The sequence below is a fragment of the Chionomys nivalis genome, chromosome 2 (assembly GCF_950005125.1).
Source record: "Chionomys nivalis chromosome 2, mChiNiv1.1, whole genome shotgun sequence".
Taxonomy (NCBI): domain Eukaryota; kingdom Metazoa; phylum Chordata; class Mammalia; order Rodentia; family Cricetidae; genus Chionomys; species Chionomys nivalis.
Genome location: NC_080087.1, coordinates 125,581,272 through 125,606,111, shown reverse-complemented (window position 1 = coordinate 125,606,111; position 24,840 = coordinate 125,581,272). Strand labels below are relative to the sequence as shown.

At 36.2% G+C, this 24,840-nt stretch overlaps 1 protein-coding gene across 1 annotated transcript in view; it reads left to right on the top strand.

The window, feature by feature from the left end:
* The first annotated feature begins 700 nt into the window (after positions 1-700).
* Vwc2l (von Willebrand factor C domain containing 2 like) overlaps positions 701-24,840 on the top strand; it is a 153,324-nt gene continuing 129,184 nt past the window's right edge. Inside the window, exons 1-2 of the mRNA XM_057762203.1 lie at positions 701-1,329; positions 3,528-3,996. Of these exons, the coding sequence (XP_057618186.1) occupies positions 3,607-3,996 (390 nt within the window). The 5' untranslated portion in view covers positions 701-1,329; positions 3,528-3,606. The remainder of the gene's footprint in view (positions 1,330-3,527; positions 3,997-24,840) is intronic.

The window sequence follows — 24,840 nt, the reverse complement described above, 5'->3', positions numbered from 1 at the left end:
TTACAAATAAAAATTATAACATTTTACTCATTTGTCTGTCTGTTTTTTTCCCCATTCTCTCTTTCCTTTTTCTCATTTGGTTATGAATTTAGAGACAGGGTATCTTTGCTAGGGGGTTGGAAGAAACAGCTTTACAATGACGCCTAATGACAGAGTAGATGAATTACAAGACATTGATTTTTAGCGTTAGAGAACAAACTGCAGGAAAACGCGGCTACTTTTTTTTTTAAAAAAAAAAAAAAAAAATCAAACCCGAGCTCCAGACGATCCAAAGTTGAATTATGTATAACACAAGGAAAGTCTTTCTATAACCAGAGGGTCAAATAGAGTCGGCAAGAATACATTTTCACAGATTCTTTGACAATGAGTGTGCTTTATCTATTAGTAATAACCAAAGACTGCAGATGGCTCAAATCTAAATGCAAGTCCCCGGAACTTTCGTCTCCGCAGCCCATCCAAGAATGCATTAAGCAAAATTACATCTTTCTAATTTTTTATTGTGATTTGAATGCAAATAAGTGTCTCGCACGGAGAATCCCCCCCTCCACCCCCCAGGCTCGCATCCGCTGTATCAAGTGACTGCTTAGACAACACTCCAGCCTGGTCCGCGGAAGCAGCTGGGGGTTTCGACCAAGCTGGGCTCAGAAGCCAGTTGTTGGCGCTGTCCGTGGTGCTGAGGAATTCCCGGCTGCCGGCAGGATGAGCTCCGAATCAGCAGTCTGCAAACTGCTCCCAGCGATGACAAACCCCAGCTAAAGTTGCGCCTTTGCTTCACGTCCACAGTTAGAATCTTCTGGTGTGTGAGGAGGGATCCAGTCAACATACTGTGGACGATGCTGATGGTTCTGCCGGTGGAGTGTGCTTTAAGCTTCAGTATGCTGTTTCTGTTTGTGATCCTCAGAGCCTAGCCAAGTCACCTCTACTGCTATAGCAAACACTATGTAAGTGAACCCATGTGTGGAGGAGGCGTAAGCAGCCAGGAAATTTCATAGAAGGATCTAAGAAAATGCTAAAAATAAGTTCAACATGATTCTGCTACCGGGGTCCGGATTTCCACAGGACCAGCATTGCTTCTTGCTTTGAATTCTGAAGACAGGTCCAAAGCGTATTTCTTATGTGTGTCTGCTGTGTTTCTCTCTGGAAGGGTGGGTGACTGCTTCTTGGCTGTGTTTGAAATGGGAGGTAGAGAGGATGGATTGCCTTTAATTCATGCCTGAAAATGCATTCTTTGGGTGACTAAAGAGGACCGGCTTTCCTAAGACATACCTGACCTCTAAGTTCAGATTGGTCTGTGACCCCCAGCACCACCATTAACCTCAGAGTGACTAGGTAAGTGACTCTTATGACATGAGTTGTATTTGCTTTCTCAAAGAAACAGATGCAGTCATTTTAACTCATAGGTAGCAATACAGGGAGGGGAAGTTGAGCTGGGAAGTGATCCTCAGTTTAGCAGTGTTGCATTCTTATTAAAATCTTCAGGTAATGGTGTTGTTTGATTTCTATAGCCTCCCTCTTTTTAAATGGCATTTTAAATGGTACTAAATCACATTTATTATAATGATAGCTCTTTTAAAAATAACCTAAGAACTTCTTTCATTATAAAGATCTGTATTTCTCATAATAAAATCATGCTTATTGCTATATGAAGCAGGCACCCCACCCCTGCTTTTATCCTTAAGTTTACATTTATTATAACCTTGCACATTAATGCCTACCTGTGGCTTACAAAATGATCCTTTTCTGCCTGGGTCATTTTAATGCAGAATCCTGTATGTATTTCACATGGCTTTCCTTGCATGGATTGATAGACGCTGCTGGACACTGTGAGGAGGCACGGTAGCTTCCTTGTGTTGCAAGATAAACTTTCTACATATGTGAGAGGTGTATAAATGTATGCTTTAATTAGTAAATCACACTTATGTCTTTCCTGAAGCTTCTACTATGTTTGTGGCCTCTGTAGTAATTTAGATGAAAAGAAATGCTGTGTCAAAGGGAGCTTCTAGCTTCTCGAGTAGAAATAGAGGTTTGCATTTTCTTCTTCTGTCATGACTCATTATTTTTGACATATTTTAAGAGAAATTCATCTCCTTTATCATTTACCCAAAGGAATTTACCCTAAAGGAATTTTAATACCAGAGAATATTGAAGGAATACTAATATCAACCTTCTCTGAAAAGAGAACATCTGAATACATTGCCTTCCATTTTACTATTACTAAAATTTGCATATCTAACTTAAAATGCAAATGTATTCTAAGAGTTTATGAAGTTTCCTAACATCATCTCCATCATATTTAAAATTATTATAATTATATGCTAGCCTGAAAAGAAGTAGTTTATCACTGTTTTTAGCATAGTTTAGAAATAAAACAATAAATGAAACTTAGATACCTTAAAATGTCCTACATACAATCTTACTGATATTGGCATGAAGCCAATAACATTTAAATAGATAAATGAAATATTTTAGAATAATTTTTCTTATCTCTTACTCCCAGAAATTAGTTTCTTCAGAACCTTTGCATAAGCTAGCTACTCTAAATATTCAAAAGGTTCTCACTACTAACATTTAATATCAAATACTAGCACCCTGGAAGTCTATAGCAGTTATTGCTAGCCAGTTAATAAAGAATATAGTCTGTGAATATCAATTGTTTATTATTTTAAGAAAGTTTCACAGAAAGTTTTTTTTTCTAGCGTCTTTGCCCAAATTACCTAAAGGTAAATATTTGGTCATTACCAATGAGTTATATTTTCAATAAAATGTGAATGTATTCATATTATATGGAATGAGTCAACTTCAAATAACATCACATGATCAGTAGAGCTTGGCTGCTACAAAAAAATTTCTGACCCACTAGGAGCTTATCTCCCACATAAAATAAAGACGTGAGCCATAGTATAAATGGCTTTGCTTTTAACAAATTAAATTTTCTTGTAGTAGTACTTATGTATGCACCATGATTTGTTAAACTATTTTCATATTCAGAGTGTTTCACAATCTAGATTATGGGCATGAGAAAGAAAGCTTTTGTACTGTATCCATCTCATTTAAACTTGCATCCAACTGTTTTATTTTTAATTCCCTTTTTTAGTTTAATGCTTCATCTTAATCTCTTTTTATGCAGATTATTATAACACCTATAATCTACCACTGATCCATCCAGTTTAAAGAAAAATATAGATGTGGTTTTAAATATCCTTGAACAATCAATAATGACTTGGCAATTACTTTTTAAGTTTCAATAAGACCACTTCTTACAATGTGTAAACAGCTAGACAATTGTAATTCAAAGAAAAATTACAACCTAAAGGTCCTAAGTAAAATAACTCCATAAATGACCTTTATTAAAACATATATTACCGAAATTAACTATTCAAACTTTTGGCAGTCAGTTGGATGAACGTTGTTTATTTAAAGTCTCAGTGTCTTCCAAACTGAGCCCATGCAAATAATTTAAGGTGGGCTTAAGTGCATCTTTATTCACTTTACGTATGTCAAATTATCTTTTAAATATTTATTTTCAGCCCACCCCCTTACATTCCCATGGAAGGAGCTGAGTGTATTTAATATTGGGAGAACAGCCAGAAGCCCGTGAGGAGGGGGATGGCTCTTCATATTCATGAAGCTTGCATACTTCTATTGGTCATCCCTGGATTGGTCACCTCTGCTGCCATCAGTCACGAAGACTATCCTGCTGATGAAGGTGACCAGGCTTCCAGTAATGACAATCTGATCTTTGATGACTATCGAGGGAAAGGGTGTGTGGATGACAGCGGCTTTGTATACAAGTTGGGAGAACGGTTTTTCCCGGGGCATTCCAACTGTCCATGTGTCTGTGCTCTAGATGGACCTGTTTGTGACCAGCCGGAATGCCCTAAAATTCATCCGAAATGTACAAAAGTGGAACACAATGGATGCTGTCCCGAATGTAAAGAAGTGAAAAACTTTTGTGAATATCATGGAAAAAATTACAAAATCTTGGAGGAATTTAAGGTATGAGTTACCCTCCATATTTATTGAATTCTAATGTTTACTGCATAAAAGTAAAGCTGGAAAGCATACAATAGCATGACTCAAGGTAGCAAGAGTAGCACCATGGCTGACAGACAACCAGTTAGTTCACCGCTCAGTATCCCATAGTAATCTTCAGCTCATGTTTAGTGTCTTTTCGTTTTTAACCCTTGAAAACAATCCTTCTGTGTTTTTACAAGATATGTTTTTGGAGGGACATTGTTGGAAGATATACCTGTTAAATTAATCTTTCTATTCTGTTAGTTTTCTGACCTATTAGTTTGTATTTGGAACGATTTACCAATGGCTTTGGCATATTTGTTTGCTTGTAGAAATGTACATGCTACAGAAGGACTCAGAGCTGTGATCTCAACATTGAGGAAATGCATTGGGCCTACTTGTTATAGGGCAGGGCTCTAGCTCAGCTCTCCGCTAATCAGATGTCTTCCTTACAAGACTTCCTAGAGAACTGAATTTATCATGGACTTTAAAAAGAGAAGTTAACTTTTCAATGACATGTTTGTTTTCTTTTCATCTTGTGGAGCTTGTTTTTATTTATTCTTAAGTTCTCTTTTCTCTGATGGATAATTTTAGTTAGAATGTTCTACAAGCCACATATGAGTCCTGGGGAATGAATTAATGCATGAAGAATATCCTAGTTAATTGTAGCGACAGTTTGTGTGTTGAATGTCTTTCCTGATGAAAGGTTAATATTAAAGGTTCTAATTTTATCAATGTTCTGTGATATGGTTCTCACAGGTAAAAAAAAAGTTATAGCTGGTCATAGTGTGCTGTTTATTTTTGAAAAAAGAATGCTTAGTTTTTAGACCTGAATTAACTTTTCTCTCTACAAAATGAGATAATGCCAGAAATCAGCATGTGGGAGAAAGATTTGAACTGATTATCACTAGGGCCTTTGGTGTATGGCTGTTTTATGGTATTCAGTCTATTCTGGGCCATGAGTTCAAACTTGCGCTGGTTTATAAAAGAATGCCTGACTTCTTTCACTGCATTATTTTAGCTATAAGAAAAAAAGATTTGAAGATTATATCAACTCTTTTATGCATTATTCTACACTATTCTCTTTCATGCACTGTAAAATTTTTTGTTGTGAAATGTTAAGAAGTAAAAAGCTAGAGAGTTTAGTAAAGCTACCCTAATAGCAAAATGACAGTTAAGCACATGCTATCATACGCTCAATAATGACAATATGGTCTTTAAAACATTATATACACTTCATCATTAGCTGGTTTTATTTTAAGGTAGTGAAAGGAAATATAGTATTCAATATATTATGAACAAAATATTATGAACATATTTTATGAACATTTATTATGAACAAATCAGTGACAATTAATTTTAATGTGCACATATAGTTAAAGTAGAATTTTATATAAAGAATATCTAGCCCACACCAGAAAAATCACAGGAAATACAGTTTTTGATAGATAGAATTTGGTAATCAGCACTTAATATATAAAAGAATATATATGGTTTATGGTTTATGAATTTATTCAACTCATCTTCATCCTTGAAATGTTATAGTTACTTATAAGATTTACATAAACAAAAACATAACTTTGAAGCTAGAGAGATTCTTCAGTGGTTAGAAGCACTGGCTGCCTTCCCAGAGAACATGAGTTTGGTTCTCAGCACCCACATGGCAGATCACAACCATCTGTACCTCCAACCTCAGGGAATCTGACACCCTCTTCTGGTCTCCTCAAGTATCAAGCATGTATGTGATACAAAGACATACCTGAAAGTCAAACACCCACACACATAAAGACAAACAAAAATTTTAGAAGGTAATTGTGTTACCATTTCAAACAACACAAAAACCTATAAACAAAACATTGATTATTCTTGTGCTCCTGGTTATATCTCTACTGTAGTATAATCTGTTATGTAACATCCCTTAATAATGAAGCACTTTTACATATCTGTGCCAAAGGATTACTAAATATATTTTTAAAAAAAAAAACATATTCCATTTTTTTTTCGCAAAGACTTGAGTACAAAATTCTGAAGATATCATCTAGGTCAAATTTGTTAAAATGAAGAATAAGACCAAGAAAGTTTAACTTATCCTCCGACCCAGAAGTCCCCCATTTATTTAACTTATTTCGTAATACTTCCTTTTAGCAATTCAATCTATTCAAATTCTCAAAGCACTTTTATATCCAGGTCAGAAACAGCTGAATTCGAAGCCCAAATTCCTCAGTGGGATGTAAGATCTGAGCCACAGTAGTAAGACCATAAAATAGTAATTGTAATGATTAGTTCCCTTGTGAGGAGATGTTGGAAATATTTAATGAAATATAATGAAGTCATTAGGCCCAGGACAACCAGAACATTTAGGAGTTGAACAAATGGTTGTTCTCTATTCTCCGTTATTCTCAAATACACAGGGATTTACTATATGTTCTAAATTCTTCTAAATCTTCATCAATATTCTATAATTGAAATCTAACCTTAAAAGCATTTCAGATGGACTATTTTTATGTTGTGCCTGCCCATATGGACCATATAACTAAATAAACACTAGCCATACTCTTCCATCTTCATTATTTCCCATTTGTTGTCAGGAACAAATAGCTAGTTTTTAAAGATTTATGGAACATTCTTAAAATCATACATGAGATATTCTTTACAATAAAATATTCATCTATGAACATTTATTATACTGCTTGATATTGAAAATATAGAGTCACTCATTTTGGAAATCGAGGCATCTAGAAGTTAAAGTGCTCACAAGAAAGGCATGATTTTCTTATATAGCTCATTAAAACAATTTTTTAAAGTTTAAAAAAAAGAAAGAAAGGCATGATTGATGTACAACTCAAATGAAAAGAAAAGCAGTCAAAAGTTAAGTTGATGAACCTAAGTCTGGTGGCGGCAAACACTAGTAATCAGCATTTGCAAATGGGAGGCAGGGGGATCATAGTTTCATGAGGCCTGTCAGCTACACAGCAGAAGCCTATTTCCCCAAGTAGAAATAGAGTTTCATGTATCACTCTACAGTCCCACATGTGCCCAGGGTTTATGGTGTGAAAGCTTACCAACATAGCATCAGGCTTGGTAGCCAAAAACTTTTTTCTTCAAGATAGTCAATGGTGAGGTTGCCTTTGAAAAACTGACTAGAGTTGATCTGGGCATGTCAAACTTCCAAAGGAGAACGCTCTGGAGTAAGGTCAGGGAGACTGGGGAAAGCCAGGCCAGAACAGGGTGGAAGTGCGTGCAAAATCAAAGGCTGGGTCTGACTTTATTGACGAGAGAGAAGTAAATGTGTGCGCACTAATGCTGTTTAACAGCAGCTAGGACAGGGTACTGCAATGTTTAAGAGTGGATTAAAATATTCTTTCACTCCCTGAAGAACATCCGGAAAGGAGGTACCACTGGAAATTTTCAAAATTACAAACATTCCTGGAAAAGAACAAAAAAACAAAACTACTTTCCCCTTTCTAATATAGCTCTCATTTATGAAGTTTTCAAAAACATTTAAAATTTTTAGACAAAAATATCAAAACAACTGGCATGGTTGAGGATAACGGAGTCAGAAGCGTTTTTCAGAGTGAAGTCTAACTTCCTGCTGATAACTAGTGCAGTGGTTTTCAACCTTCCTAGTGATGTGCCCTTTACTATAGTTCCGCCTTTCTAGGGCTGTGCCCTTTAATATAAGTCTTCGTGTTGTGCTGAGTACCAACCACAGAATTATTTTCAATGCCACTTCATAACTGTAGTTTTGCTACTGCTTGAATTATAATGGAAATATCTGTATTCCCAATGGTCTTAGGTGATCCCTGTGAAAAAGTCATTTGACCCCGGGGGCCGCGAACCCCAGATTGGGTGGGATCCACTGATCTAGAGTTGTTTCATCAAGCTTTTCAAATCCTCCACTGCCGGAAACTCTTACCCGTGCGTTCACATATGCCATTGCGCAGGGAGGGGCACAGTTTCATCCTAACTCACTTGTCTAAGGTCCGTTTTGATCATCTGCTAAACAACTTCAGGTAAGAGAACCAAAGCATCAGTCTGTAAGTTTACTCACCAAAGATCGTACAGCTGAAATTGGGGAACGTGGAAGCCTGCCCATACAACTACCCTCATCTTTTCTTGACTGCCTCTATCACATTACAATAATCCATGTAAGACAGAACCACCTGACCCTTCTATTAGAACCCACTGTTTCTTCCGTCACAGTGAACCATTTGAGACTATGAATAGTGGTTTTATTTTTTTTTCTCCTTTATCCCTACCCTAAGAATCATGAAAACACCACAATAGACATTCACTACCTTTCCTTTTGTAAATGGGATAATGAGCCAGATCATGATTGAACATATAAAGTAAAGAGATTAACAAGTGTGCCTTCAAATGCCATGGTTCTATTTCAGCCTCTATAGGTTTAGAAAGAGCAGTCCCCAGGCAGTCAAAAATGACCCCTACTGTCGCCAAGTGTAACATCCATTCTCAACTTGCTTCTCTACTGTCTTGTTCTCTCTCTGCTGCTTCCTAGAGCTAGTTTTCAATGTGTCTTCATCTCATCCTTCTAGGGTTTTAGTTGTGAGGTCTCATCCCAAGTGAATGCCAAGTTGCACTTCTATCTTTTCAGATCACTAACTTCAAGTGCAAATTTATCCCACGTACATGTCGTAATGGGAAGAGCCATGCTCTTTGTAAAGGCTGTGAGAACCTCTTCTAGTGATTGATGAGTAGATTCCTCTCTACTCTGTGGAGAACTCTAAATTCCCCAGTGGTCTGTTAACATTGTACTGGGATGAAGGTCACTGCATAGCCGGTTCTCTCATCTTTTGTTTTCATGTGTACTCAACCAATAAGGAATCAGAACCCACTTTTAATAAACAAAGTTGTTAAGTAATAAGTTATGACAGCTTAGATAATGGTGGATGGACACACTGAGTGGAAGCGTAGAGATCTGTTTCAGCTCCATGCTTTACCACCTTATTCTCCATGGCCCAAAAGAGAGACCATTTCTTATTTTGCACAGTATTTTTTATAACTCTCACTCTCTAGATTTAGCCTTTGAGGATATGTCTTTATTCTTTAAAACTTTTACTAATTTAGTTTCAGGTCATACACCGAAGGTTAGACCACATGCAGCTGAAAGAGCTGTCAGCTTTAGCATAGCCTGGTTTACTTTGAAGTGATTCTCTGCAGTCAACACTCAGTGCCCCAAATTCAGGATTCAGTTTGTCCCAGGTTCTTCCTTCCCTGTTGGGAGTTACTTTTGTACTATTCCTATTAGTGGACAAGACAATTGATAAGACCTACCTCCTATTGCTATGATTTTAGTATAAACATTTTCTCTGGTATACATTTTATACCTGTTGTTAAGCTTCAACAACAACAACAGCAACAAAACTACTTATCATGCTATGGCAACCTGTCTTGTTTTTTCCCTGAATTTTGCACTTAATTTTTAAACCCTGATGAATTAATCAGAGGTAATAAAGTTATTCAACACTCAGAATATCTTACCAAATCATCACATCTATTAAAATAAAAATGTGGATGCCAGTTGAGTTTTGAATTGTCCTAGCTTGTCAATGGGTATATTCACAAGGAGATACAGATTCCAGTTCTGTCATTAACTAGTAGCCCATCATGAATGCCTAATTTATAACATTCCAGCTATTAAAATATTTAAATGGGAAGTATTTTTTTCAAATTTAATTTGAGGGATGTGTTTGTTGCCATGTTATTTTTTAATATGGAGAAAGAATGGGGGCAGCATGTTTGGGGATCTAAGGACCAAGTTTGTTAAAGAGGAGGGCAAACTAAAGCTGAGGGAAAATGTTGCTGAGGGATCTGATTGGTGCAGCCTTAAAACTCAATTCATCTCGTACCAACCAGCTCCTACGAATGGCACGGGAGCTAAGGAGCACTTTGATTTGCAGGATATACCTGGCCTTTGAGCATGAATATTGTCTTCAAGAGAGTTAAGGAATAGCTCTTCCTCTCTAGTTACTACAGATAACAGAGTGAGTCTTTGAAGCTGCCTCCCCACAGCATGGCTTCAGAGGCAGAATAGCCTGTGCACCAAGGATGTGTGTCTTTGTAATTACAGACCTTCTACTCAATTCTTTATAGTCCCTGACCAAATTCAGAGATTAAAGAAAATTTTATGAAAATGGTCTTATGGAATTAATTGTGCCTGTTTTTCTTATGGAAATGTGCTTAGCATTTTCTGTCTGTTGTTCGTTTCACAAAATATGCTAAGGCTAGGAAAGAGATCAGATTTTTTTTTTTTTTTTTTTTTTTTTTTTTTTTTTTTTTTTTTTTTTTTTTACAAAAAAGGTTCTTACAAATTCCCAAAACAGGAGAATAGACTTTTATGAAGACATGATTTTTAGGTGTGTAAAAATATCCCCTTTCCAGTGAGAATCCATCGTCTTGTCTTTGTTTTTGGAATATAGTCCTCTGGAGTGCAGGCGGGTAGTGTGCAGGTAGAGGGCATGACAGCTTCTCTGCTCACCCAGTTAAATTCACTACTGTCCTTCCTACTGGAAAATGTTACTATTAATGGTCGTAACTGTGTGATAAGTATGACTTCAGAGATTTGTGACGGGATGTCTGTGCCCTGTGCACACGGGGAGGCTGGTGTTTGATTTGTAGCCACTTCTGAGATTTGCAGAGTATATGACTGTAAGTAGCTTACTGGGGTCAGCCTTGAGAAGTCTGCAGTCATCACTGCCCAGTTCTGATTAATAAAACAGCAGCTCAAAAGACGAGAGAATGTCTACCTGGTAACTGCTCTTACAGATTCAAAGTCCAGTTGCGTATATTAAGTTTGCCTATTTTTTAATTGCGTTTTACTTGCCAAAACAGTGCAAGAGATTTGACATATTCTTCTCTTTCCTATGTCTTATTTCCTCTTAAGCCTACACATTTTGTTCTAATTTTTCAGATTAATATACATATTCTATGTAGTCTTCATTGAAATTGCTGCATACACACATTAGTGTGTGTGTGTGTGTGTGCACGCATGTGTGCATGCAGATGTGTTCTTACCTGATATGAGATATTTCTACTTGAAGATAAGGTGAATCTTTTATTTCTACTTCTTAAGGTGCCGACCACATTTTTAAAATTTCATTCTGTTTCCCTGCTCCTTGATTTATCTACCAGGCAGTAAAGTGTGTTTTATGAAAGACAGCAAAGAAAAACCTATCAGTGTGTTTTTTATTTTTGCTTGTCTAGATCTTGAGCAAAGGCTTGAGGCAAACCAGCAGGAGCAGATGGAGATTTCATTGGGCTTGCTGTCTCAAACAATAGCTCTTATTAATTGAGAACCTGCTTAGTCTAAAGTCTGCACTTTGGACTTTATCATCACTGATGATTAGCATCAGTAATTTTATTCTGACACACCTCTATTGTTGCTCCGCTTGTCTCTAGTACGCCATAAAGCACATCACAATAAAGTTATCTTCATATGGGTTTAATGACATCATGAAAAGAATGAAAAAAAAAACTGCTAAAGGGACTAAGAAAGCCATTCACATCCTTTAAAAGATTTCAGATGACCTTATTCCATGCTGGTAGGAAGTTGTCTAAAAGGTACAAAGTGCACTGAGTGAAACTCGTTATTTTCTCCACATTATTCCACCTGACCATGAAGTCTTCTTGATCTGTCTATAGAATCAAAATAAAAATGTCATTATATATGTCTGTTAACGATAAACACTTTCAATTAGTTGAAAGATATAATATTGCATATCAATTTCTTAATGACAATTCAAAAAGCATTATAATCTTATAATCAGGCATGGTGATGTGTGCCTGTAATCCCAGTATTTAGAAGGCAGAAACAGGAGAATCAGGAATTAAAGGTCATCCTCGTGGACATAGTCAGTTTGAAGCCAGTCTGGGATGCCTGAGACCCTGCCTAGGGGAAAAGAGGGATGGGAAGATGACTTAGTGGCTAAAATGCCAACAGAGTAACTCTAAAGATAGGAGTGCGGACCAGAGAACCCATGGAAACTCTGGGTGGGTGTAGTGGTCTAACCAAAATGCCAACATGTAGGACGCTAGGACAGGGGATCATGAGAGTACTTTAGCTACCGAAATTAGCAATATAGAAGAGTTATGGGTTCAACTAAGAGACTTTTTCCTCAAGGAATAAAATGAAGAACAATCCAGGAAGACTCCTGATGTTAACTTCAGGCGTCTACATACATACTACACATAAAAAAAAAACATATATACATATCATACTCAGCACACACAAATGCATGCAAAAAAGTACTTCTCTTATTAAAAAATATTTGGGTTTGAGTTTTAAAATAATTTCTCTACCAGACATCTTACTCTATTTTTTGAACTTACATAATTTTTTATAAAAATTGAAGTTTTATGGTATATATGTTAAATTGTACGTATACATATATACACATACATATATATACATACACACGTGTGTGTAGATGTGTATGTACTGTATTATATGTGTGTGTGTGTGTGTATATATATGTATTCTGATCCTAGAACTTTTGTTTCATAAAAAAAAACACATAGTTTGTTGACCCACTTTTTGAAGAAATGATAACACAAAGACTAACCAAAACTTCATGGAAATGAACAAAGCCACAGCTCATTAGTTGCAAAAGCAACATTAATATAGCACTTTTCTGTGGTCTTTTTGTCACATTTCCCTACCTTCACGTTTAATAAGAAAATTCAAGCCAATATGCGTATCTTTTCCAATAATTATGTTGTATGCAAAGATTTATTTCAGCCAGTTGTTTATGGAAGTGTGATTTCAAGGCTTGTCACCACAGCAACGCAGAGTTACAAGTACACGAGAACAGTAAGATATTGGTACATCCAAAATCCATCTCTGATTTAGTCTGAACACACTTGTGAAACAAGCCTAAGTTTGCAAAGGCTGTGAGAAAAGGGAAGTCTCTGTTCTAAAAATGAAAACTTCTGTAACTAGACCAAATTAAAATTGAATAAATATTTGTGTATGTATTAGATTTAATGTTTAAATATGTTACTACTTAAAATATTTAAATATATTTTTAATATCTACATATATATTAGGCTCTATTTATACTTTTAAATTATCCAATTTTATATCAGGAAATAACAACAAAATTAAAATAAGTGCTCTTGAAATATATTTTGATAATTTTTCGACCCAGAACCAAATGGGGACGAAAAGGTGTTGTTCTTTTCATGGAGCAAAGCTCTGGCTCGCACTAGATGGGAGGAATGACTTTTGAAAGAGGTCTGTCAGAGCACACAGAAGCCTGTAGCTCTCTAGTGCTAGAGACGGATTGCCACTGAGCTGACCCTAGTCCACGTGGTTCCTGTCAGTAGAGTCAGTTAGTCCCTTAGGATGATATGGGGCAGACATTTAAACTCCTTGACTTCTTCGACTTTTCTCTTGATTTTTAAGTTGTTTAAATCTCAGAAGTGATACTGAAACTTCCCAGATTATTCAGATGTCCTGGCTTTGAGTACCCTTTTAATAATGGGGACTTTCACAGACTATCTTGTTATCAGCTCTTGTGGAACTCTTAGTAACAGTTTCCAATATTTCCCATATGTCTCCTGAAGTCAGAGAAATGATGCATCTTGAAAGACCCTTTGGAAACGCCCAGTGTGCAATGGACTACTGAGGTAAAATAGACTGTCTTTAAAAGGTCTGCTGGAAAGCTAGTGCAGACCTCTCAACTGGTAAGAACTCAACAGTCAGTTGAAAATGGATTTTAAAGCAGATTCTACCACTGAGTTGCCAGGTGACTTAGGCACACATTCCTTCTCTTTCTGACTCAATGTTCATGTGTACCAAAATAAAGATCACAGGAGATCTCACTTGACACACAACAAATGATTCATATAGGCCCACGATGTTTTTACCACCATTGCTACCAACCCACTATTTAATCCAAAATACCACACCTGTAGGACAGTGGAACACATTTTTTCTCATCTATTAACATCTTAAAGTTCATACAACTTCAACTACAAATTAGGAAATGCCTTGCTAATTATTTCAGATAGTCTAACTCTTTTGCTCAACACAGAGAAGCAATTAATGAAGAAAAACTGGTCTATCTGTGATAACCTCTTCTTTCTTTTGGAATTACCAAAATTATGTCTGTATGATTACTTATGGTATAATTTATAAATCTGTATTGCACATAATAGCTCAGATAAGAAGTGACTTTTCAAGATAAGGTTAATAGTAATAATGCCAGTTCTGCATTAATAATTATCTTAGACCAGACTTAGTACAGTACAGCCCATGACCAGATATGCTCCACACTATGTTTTATTGGAAACAGCCATGCTTAGTCATTTATATGCTATCTGTGGTTCCTTTTGAGGTATCCCAAAACATTATAGCCCTCTAAAGGGAAAGTTGTTGGTTGATGATCCAGGCTTGTTACTTTCCCCTTTCTATTTCCTTCAAATTGCTCTGTTATCACATAACTACAATCTGCAGTCTTGGGGCCAATAGTGATGGATTCTGTTTCACCTGAGAGTAAACAAAAGTTTCACTTTTCAAACATAAAAATTTAAAAAGACATACAGATTTTCCTATTTACTGTATGTGCTTAACCGACACATTAAACTGTATTTCTTTGTATAGTTAATTCCAATTTCATTGACATCCAATTATAATTTCATTTATTATCATATAAAATGAAGCAAAGTTTATAAAAGGTCCATCTTTTTATTCCCTTGCATTGCCCTTTAATTGTAAAACAACTTAAATGTTTTATTTTAATATAATGCAATATACATTTAGTAATGTGCTATAAGCAAAGGTGTGTAAATAATCTGTGTGGGTATTAGTCCATTATAGACTTTTTCAAAATTAGTTGTCATAACCAACCCTCTGATTTCACTAAGGTGGAGCAATGTAACAAAATAGAGAAGGCATCACATTCACCATCACAAGGTCTACAGTTAGAAAGGCTGCTGATGGGGTTGCTTTTTTATGGTTGCTATAAGAATTTGAATAAAGAACGAGAGATTATGTTTGAAAGTTGAAGGAAAATAGCTTGAGCAGAAATGTCCAGGTACTGAAAGAATTTAAGAAAAACTGAAGAGTTAATGAAGAAAAGGAAGAGGGATGACCAGAGAGAAACAAATCAACAAAAGTGGTCAGAGGACTAGGGTCCAGAGTGACAGAAACAGGAAGGGAATGTGAGACCAGCCAGCTCCTGTGTGATGATCTGGTGAGGCAGCCAAGTGAGATTGGGAGCAAGTGAGAGAGTCACCCAAGGGCACGTGTAGGAGAAATTAGCAAAATTAACATAAACACAAACAACAACAATCGGATTTATGTGTACACCTGATCAGTCTGGTGAGTTCCTTGTAAGACATTTTGCAAGAAATATAGCTGAGAGCATTTGGTTTTCACCTCAATGTGCGTGTGTGCATGCATGTAGGTGTGTGTGTCCTTTATTGCTGACTATTCAATTATGAGTCATTCACTCTTTATTCTCATATCTTTTTCACAGAAAGCAATATAGGCCACATGAGGAAATTGTTTCCCAATTGGTTTCAGTTTAAAACTCCCACTGTCAGGATGCTTACAAGAATATTCTCATCTCTTTTTTTTTTTTTTTTTGGTTTTTTGAGACAGGGTTTCTCTGTGGTTTTGGAGTATGTCCTGGAACTAGCTCTTGTAGACCATCTCTTGAAAGCAAAGACTTACTACACTTGGAAGGCAGTAATGGCTAAGCAAGGTTGTCTTTGCAAATTTTGATTTTAAATTTTTTTCTATTGGAGCTGGTGAGATAATTCAGTACAGTTGCCACACAACTGTAAAGTCATGCGTTCAAATCCCCAGAACCTATATAACAGCTGGGTACAGTAGCATGTGTCTCTAATCCAAGTTACTCCTAAGGTGAAAACAGGTAGTGGAAACAAGAAAATTCCCGACAGGCAGGCTAGCCTGGCATACAGGACAAGAGACACTGCTTCAAACAAGGAGGAAGGCAAGATCCAGCTCTTGAAGTTGTCCCCTGACATGCACACACTTGCACATACAGATAATGCATACATGTCACATACATGTGTTATATGCGTATTTAAAGATGTATTAAAAATAAAATTATCAACAACACTGAATAACTACTCTGACACTCTGCTGTATACGGGCTTCAATGCCTCACCCTAAGTATGACAGGGAAACAAAATTGTTCAGTCTAACTTTAATTTTCCTCCAGCATTAAAAATAAACTCCTGCTAAAATAGCAAACCTTTGACTCCTGAAATTTAGAAAGCTTCATTAAGGAGAAAAAGACAATCATGAAGAATATTCCTTTTGTTAATAAGACTCTGGGACATTCCCACTAAAACTGGAAGATATGAAAATCAAGACTCCAAAAATTGTGAACCAAAGTTATTGTTATTTTTCAAAAATCTATATTTACGATGAATCTGATGAAGGACTGAAATTTTATCTGTAAATTGGGATTTATTTAACTGTCTAAAAGTGTCACCCAACACCATTCTCAATCTACTTACTCTTTGAATGCAAACATTGCCACATGTAAGAGTCTGCAAAATGTTTGGATAGCTTTCAAAACTCTGAGCAATACTATTTTTAGAAATTAAACATTTCAAAGAATTCATAATGAAAGCAAGAATGTCATGATTTAATTAAATGACCTATGAGCACTACACTTCCTTGGGAAACTCAAAGGCATTTAAAATCATTACATGAGGAGTGGGAGAGGGAAAGCTACTGTCAGGTGGGGCTATGACGAAGACAAGTCCAAAGTCACGTAGACGGCCTGTTTTTCCACAGAAAGCATTACTCCCTTGGAACAGCCCAGTGAGAAAATTAAAGCACTGTTAAGGGTAAGGGAAAAAACTCTTATTCCTATACGTATTCTGTGGCATATGCGCTCCACAAAACTCACACAAAAGATACAAATAAAAGGTAATAAAATGTAACGTTTTTAAAAGAGCATATATTTATCACTTGCTTCTTTAAAAATGAGAAAGCCCACGCTGAAGAAGGTTAATCTGACGAAGGTACACACCAGGGAAGTTGATGGCAGAACTTCTCTTCCAGATGTCCTCTTCCTACGTTATCATACAACCATTCCCACTGCAGACAGCACAAGCAACAACACAAGTACCAAGTCATATGCTAACACACGGAAGACTGTCAGGAAATTCGTTAATTAAAATATACTTTGGTTTTATTGCCCGTAAACCATCCCAATATATTTGTTTTAGAACCGGGTAAGCTATGAGCTAACTATAAAATAATAAACTATAAAGTTCAGGAGGAAGTCGTTTGACCTTTCAATTGGAACCATGATATATTTTGGTATTAACAATTATAAAGCACTTAATATAATTAACTTTTAATTACTTCTTTCCAGAGCACGTCCACATACAATGTTATTGCCAAATTAAAAAGGAAGAAAATAACTCAATTTTTAAAATACTTTTTCTCAAGAAAACTGAGACACTGGCACAGAGTTCTTAGGAAGTGTTCCCTATTTCTTTCCTAGTGCGACATGTGCGCTTGTCCCATCTCGTAGACTCTGAAGAACATGGATTCTTTCCCAGCCGTGCAATGCTAGCTGCCTGTATTCTCGTGCTCTCTCCTTTGCAGCATTACTTCCTTTCAATGATTTCTATAAAATTATATTGGTGCTATTTGTTTCTTATATGACTCTTTGAGTATAGAATTCTCATGACCTCATTTTCACCCATAACTACTTTGGATTTTTTTGTTGTTGTTGTTGACTTTTATTGAGCTCTACATTTTTCTCTGTTCCCCTCCTTGCCTCTCCCCTCCCCTTCAACCCTCTCCCAAGGTTCCCATTCTCCCAATTTACTCAGGAGATCTTGTCTTTTTCTACTTTCCCTGTAGATTAGATCCACGCATGTCTCTTTTAGTGTCCTCATTGTTGTCTAAGTTCTCTGAGGTTGTGATTTGTGGGATTTTTTTAATGTTCCTGCCGAAGACTACTCATCAGCTGATGTCAGTAGTCTCTTCTTTCCGGTGCCATCAGGAACACTTTGAAGTTATGCAGTTGTGTATATTTTCCCTGGGACATAAATATGTGGTCCATGGGGCATCCTCATGACCACGCTCTGATGAACATGTTCCCAGGAACATTGTCATGGGATCTTCTTGTACCAAATGCAGCTTCCCCCTAGCTTGTAGGGAAGGGACTGCCTGATGTCGCCTTCTAGAGCCCTTCACAGGTATCGGTGGAATACTTCACAAATATTTACTGTGACCTTTCTCCATATTTTCTGATTCTTGTCTGAAGATTTTATCGGCAACTAGAAGAACAATGGCAAGAAAAAACCTCCCTGACGTTTTGTTGATAAGTGTACTTTGCTTATCCAGAAAATACACCTGAGTTCAACTAAGTGGGCATTCTCTGACACTTCCCTTGCCTATATTTGTTTTGTTTTTCTGGAATTTATTCCCTTTGGGAAAAGCTGAATTTTGGTCATGGAATTTCTTGAGAGCTTAAAAATGCATCGGTTCTACACATCACTTATTAGGATAGGCGGTATCAAGACAGCATGAAATATGTCACAATTGGAGTTTATCTGCAATTTTTTTTGTTAAAACTAATGTCAGCAAGTTGTAGGGGAGAAGCTGGGGTGGATCTGTAGGGTAGGAAAAGAAATGAGTATGTAAATATGACTAAAATACATTGATCATATTATAAAAATTATAAAATATTTTTAAACATGACAAAATGTTTACTGTTTTTCAGAAGAAACCCTTTCAAGGAAACAATATACATTTAAAATAATCTTTTTTACTTTTTTTTTTTTTTTTGAGACAGGGTTTCTTCGTAGCTTTTGGTTCCTGTCCTGGAACTAGCTCTTGTAGACCAGGCTGGCCTCGAACTCACAGAGATCCGCCTGTCTCTGCCTCCTGAGTGCTGGGATTAAAGGCGTGCGCCACCACCGCCCGGCTTAAAATAATCTTATCATCATATTATAATGCTCAACTTTTCGAAACAAAGTAACTTCTTTGTCCTTGATAATTAAAACTTTCAGATTGGCCTTTCATGTATTTTCTGATCTTTTTACATTTTCCTCAAGCTCTGATTAAATTAAAATGAAATTTAGTTCTCCATTTTAATCATATCAGTAATTATTCTGAGAAAACATGGCTAAAATATCAAAATATAGCTGTTTAAATCTTAGCTTTTGGTTGTCGTTCATAAAGAGCAGGATAGATGAATCATTCCTAGTGTCATGACTATACACTTCATATAATACATGCTGATAGCTACTTGTAGTAAGCAAACAGTGTTTTGAATTTTCACATTTCAAAATTATAGTTTATTAGCTGTCTGGTTTATTATTAATGCATAAGCAAGAGACTTTTCACAACCATTTTTATAAAATGCTTTTATTTTCAGCAAAATTGTAAGGTGTTTTTATAAGCACATAAGCGATAATATCCTATAATACATTTTCAAATCAAACACTCCTTCAAAAGAGCCAAAACTAGTGTTACTTAACCCATCATTCAAATGATACATGCATACACATTTGTCATTGAACATACAGAGAGATGAGAGATATGTGTAGCTACAGATATAGATATAGATGCAGGTATATAGGCATATTTATGTATGTATGTATATATATCTAGATATAGCTATGTATAAATGTACATAGATAAATGGATATACATATAGATTATATATATAGGCATAAATAGATATTGATATGTAGATATGCAGATTTGTACCAGGTTTTTCATTTGCCTCAGAAGTATTAATATTCTTAAAGACATTCCAACTGAATCTCTGTAATTTGATGAGTTTCAACTTCAGTGTTCCCCAAACTGCAGTCAATAGGGCAGCTCACTGGAGGGGTCATCAGAAGATCATTAGATCAGAAACACAGACGAGAATTTTAATCAAATGCTATGGGTCATCTTTCACAAGATTGTGAGTTTTGGTTGAAACCCGTCAGGTCTGATGATTATTTGGTGGCATCTGCTGCATTCCAATCACTATCGACAGGAGTGGCCAGGGATGCCAACTACTCTATACTACTCCTGCACTTTGTAAGCTAATGTATATTTTAATGAAGTGAACAGCGAAATTCCTGACAAGCATCAGCAAATTTGAAATAGAGTCTTTCAAATTTCTCATCCAGACTGGAAGTAATGAGACTTGTTCCATAAAGTGATAAAATTTATGCCATAAATTATCTCCAAAAGAAGAGTGCTTCGCGAAGCGGCGCTTCTCATTTGTTGGGATTAGATTTTTAAATAGTTGCTCGAATGGATTGCTTTGTAAAAGGGAGTTGAGCTATATTTCCTTGAACTTTTGCTCATGATCAAAGAAATGAAACAACCCTGACTGCATGGAGCTTGATATCACTCAGTCAGAAAGAAAGTCACTGCTTTAGTGATTGCAACGATGCTTGGCCTCTAGAATCTATCCCGCCCATGCCTGCCTTCACTCATCAGCTTCTATCAGCATTCTCAGAGACCTTTCTTGGAATCAAGTTTTTATTTCTCAGAATACTCAGGAGGTGTTTTGTTCTTCAAAAAAAAAAAAAAAAAAAAAAAAGCATGTTTCAAATCAGGACTTTTTGCTAAAATTGTATTTTACATTGCGCTAAAATTAACGTGATAAATGTGCACCATTCATCTAGGCACATATTACAGGTTTGACTAACTTTTTCTCAATCCTTTAAGTAATTCCACTGCATATACTCATGCCTTAAATTTAGTTAGCACAGTATTTTCTAATGCAATAAAAGTCTGTAATCGTCTGCTGCTAGATAAGTTAGTCGATGAACTGCTTGTGGATTGACTTACCTGTGATCGGCACAATGAATGTTATAAACTTAAAATTACTTCTACAGAGTGAGTTTATGTTCAGAGACAGCATACTGGAACCCAAATAGTTATTTCATGACTCATAGTCAGGAATCCATTCCCTCAAAGTGTGCTTTATGATATTTAAATAAAATGTGAACATTCCATTGAGTCAAAACCCTTTCCACACATCATGAGCACAGACAAAGCTGCTAGAGGTGTGACTCAGCGTATGAGAAAACACAGATTCTGCACAAATGGTTGCAGATTTTGTTAAATATTTATCGTCTATGCTAAGACATCTTTAGGTGCTGAGGATTCAGAGCCAAACAATGTATTATAAGTAATTTAAAATGTATGAAAGCAATAGACAAGAAAAAATGAAAAATGTTCAAAAACCAGTAAAATAATTTCATGAACGAAAGGGGGCTTTTAAAGAGACACCATAGGTGACAGAAAATATGAGGTTGGCCATCTGCTTCTTGTAACTTTCTGATTGGAATTTGTATGGCAAGCCTTACTGACAGTGAGTATTTCTTCCTGGATATTTGAAACAATGTCACCGACAGACACCCCTAAGTCCTGATGACTTGATTGTCATATATTTCTCATATCCAGACTTTCCTCAAATGTGGGAGAATGTGTCTCAGGCAAAACAATTGTACATTTCTATAAACACCTGGACAGTTCTAACCAAATATGTAAAACCGTATTCGTGTTATCGGACCTTAACCCTTAGGGATGATCATATTAACTCCTACATTCTCAGAAAGAAAATATTTGACAATTTTCTAAAATTATTTTGTTATTCCAGTAACTTAAGTTTCTGGTTCCCAGGCTATTACCAATTTAAAATGTCACAAGTATCCATGACACTGTTTCCAGGATTCCAGTCCATCTCTTTTCTCCAACATTTTCAGATCATGATGACTTTGCAGTTCAATTTCAGCTACGAGGTCTCTGGAAGCTAACCATTTTTAACCAGAGGTTTCTTCCCATGTTTCCCATTCTACTACCAAGGAAGAAAGTTTACCTTCTAGTTATCTAAGCCAATACTTAAGTCACTGGCTACTTTATCCAATCACATTCATCTAATATATACACATCCTCATATGTGAGTTTGGGAATGAAGCATTTGTAATCTAGGGCCAACTGGGGCAGATGCAATGTATTCAGCGACAATGGGAATTACAGGTCATCTCTATAGTCCCCGCTTATAGTTCCACATTAGCCGTTCCAAGCCACATAGTTAGAGATGTAATAGATTTATAAGATGTATATTGTACTCATGCCACTTAATATGAACTTTAGCAAGTAAACATTAGTTGTAATCATAACTACAAATATTTTTATGAAAATGTAAATGTATCAAATATTACAATGTTTTCAAAATATTGCTTAGAAGTGAAGCATTTTGGGAGATTTCTTCAAAAGGAGAAGTAAAATGTTAGAATGGTGTCACTTCATCATCTGCCTCCCCTAATATCTGGCTCACAAAACCACATAGCTCCACAACTTCTTATTTTGAAAAAGGCAGAAAAAACTAGTAAGACTATTTTCCCATCTACTTATTTCAGCACTCTCTGTTCCTCCAAAGACAGCTTTATTCCTTAATCTTTGATTTTATGGGAACATTTTTAGGTTTAATCTGTAGTTTTTGCGTTGAAGGATCCAATAAAGGGAAATTGGTACCAGCTTGGTGCTTAAGATGGAAAGCTTTATCACAAATACCAAACCTTGCAGTTTTACACTATAAGGTGGGCAGGCTTTTAAAAATCTGAACTTAATACCAGAGAAGAAGCTAAGTGGTTGCTTCTACTAACTTTCCACTGTCTAAAAAGTTCTGTTCAAAAATACAAAGGAAGACAGAGGTCATAGAGATGTCAAATTGAGAAAGAGAACAGCAATGTCATCAAAACCAGTAAGACTTGGCAAGGCTGGCAAGGTCAGGAATGGGCCTCTCTAGGAGGTCAGTGGGTGGAATTTGACCAAATGCTGAGAGCCAGGAGTTTAATGCTTGAAGAAATAAAGGAGAGGGAGGATGTAGGCAGGACTCCTCAGACTGTTTGGGATCCAGTCTGAAAACTGGACTGGGATACACATGCTAGCCACATTGAGTCCAGAAGATGGATATGGTGGGAAATGATGGGATAATGTCTCAAGGAAAGATAATTTGAAAGAACAAATTAATACAATAAAAAAAGAATTAACATGACTATTAAAGATTTACGGCCAGAAAGAGATAACCATAGAGCATAAATAAGCCAAGTTCAAGGATAACTATGAGATACTGAGAATTAGGAAGATAATTTTGTCTTCTTAATTTGTTTTATTTCTCAACACCCTTTCAAAATCTCTAGCATGCTTTCATCACCAATCATTTCCGTATCAGTTCTCCCTAAGAACATTTTTTGGGATTCCAAAGCAGGCTTCTGCACACATATCCACCATGTATTGCTGTCTGTCTTTGTTAGTTGCTCTAAGACTCCACCAAGCATAATTCCAGACTTCAAAATGTAAGGATACCAAATCTTCTCTAACACAAGCCATAAGACTAAATAAATGCCCCCTAATATTACAGCTCATATTTTCACTGATAAATTCCCACAATAACTTTCATATACTAACTGCAGGAATTAGTAAATTTCTCAACAAGAAGTACATATCCTCCATAAACCAATTCCCCAATGTTAGTGGTAATTACTCTGGACCTGGTCTATGTGGGCAAGTACGAAGATTACTGGATATCAGTTATTCAAATGAGGTCATAATGGATGGTGTTTCTTGTTGTCAAACAACAGGATGGAATTTGGTCACATTCCTACTTTCAAATCTCTGCCCTTTGCTTATTCATAGGACCTAGAAAACTGTTAAACCTCTGCCAACTGATTCAGTCATCTATGAGATGATAATTTTAAAAATTCCTTTCTTGGAGTATAACAGAAATGAGAAAACTGATAATATACAATTTCTTAATATAGTAATAAACAATAAAGTTCAAGTTCATGACAAAGCATGGGATAAGGTGATGGATTATTCTACAAAGCATAAACTTAAATGGTAGAGAGTTTGTGTGTTATTTTCAATAAACCAATCTGTCACACTTAAACATAGCATTATTTTATCACAGCTTCTATTAACTAATCCTCTAATCCAAAGACTAAGACAATTAGAGTGGGCTATCATTCTTCAAGCAAAAAAATGGAGATTAAATGAGTTTTTAAAATAAGCATTGCACTGGTTTCTACCTCACTCAAACTACTTGAGACAGGGAACATTGATTACCCAAATTACTTGGATAATTACTTCTGAAAGAACCAGGAACAGGCCAGGTGGTGGTGGCATGTGCCTTTATTTCCAACACTTGGGAGGCAGAGAAAGGCGGATCTCTGTGAGTTCAAGGCCAGCCTAGTCTACAAGAAAAGGAAGAATAGATGAAAATTTTGGACAGTAGCCCCAGAAGAGTATAAGAGGGTTCCATTAGATCAGTTTGTAGGCATAGAATTACAGGATCGTGCTTGAGGCAGAAGTTCCTGAGAGCAAATAGCTTGTTTAGAAAAGTGTGGACAATGTATGACTTTCTAAGAATGCAGACCTTTCATTTTAGGGGTCAAAACCTAAGATTCTTGAAGTGTAGAGCTAGGATCTATACAGGTCACTGGCATTTAATAGAAAAGAAACTGAAAATCCATTCATTCTTGGTACGTAAGTATTGTAGAGATGAAAATTCCTTTCAGCATTGTATTATTTTAATTATTTTTCCTTCATTTTAGAGTCTTTGACTCTTGCTTAAATTGTGGCTTTTTAAGTCAATTGATTTTAGTTCATTTCTCAAAGCAAGCAAGCATGGGTAAGGTACTCAAAAATGATTCCAGGAGGCTAAATCTGGATTTTTGGATCCCAAATAAATTTTTATAGCATCCACACTGAAAAACTGCCATTTAAGCTTAAGTTGCCTTTAACAAGTGTACAAGAAGGGTCAGGATATGCATTTATCATTTTCTCAT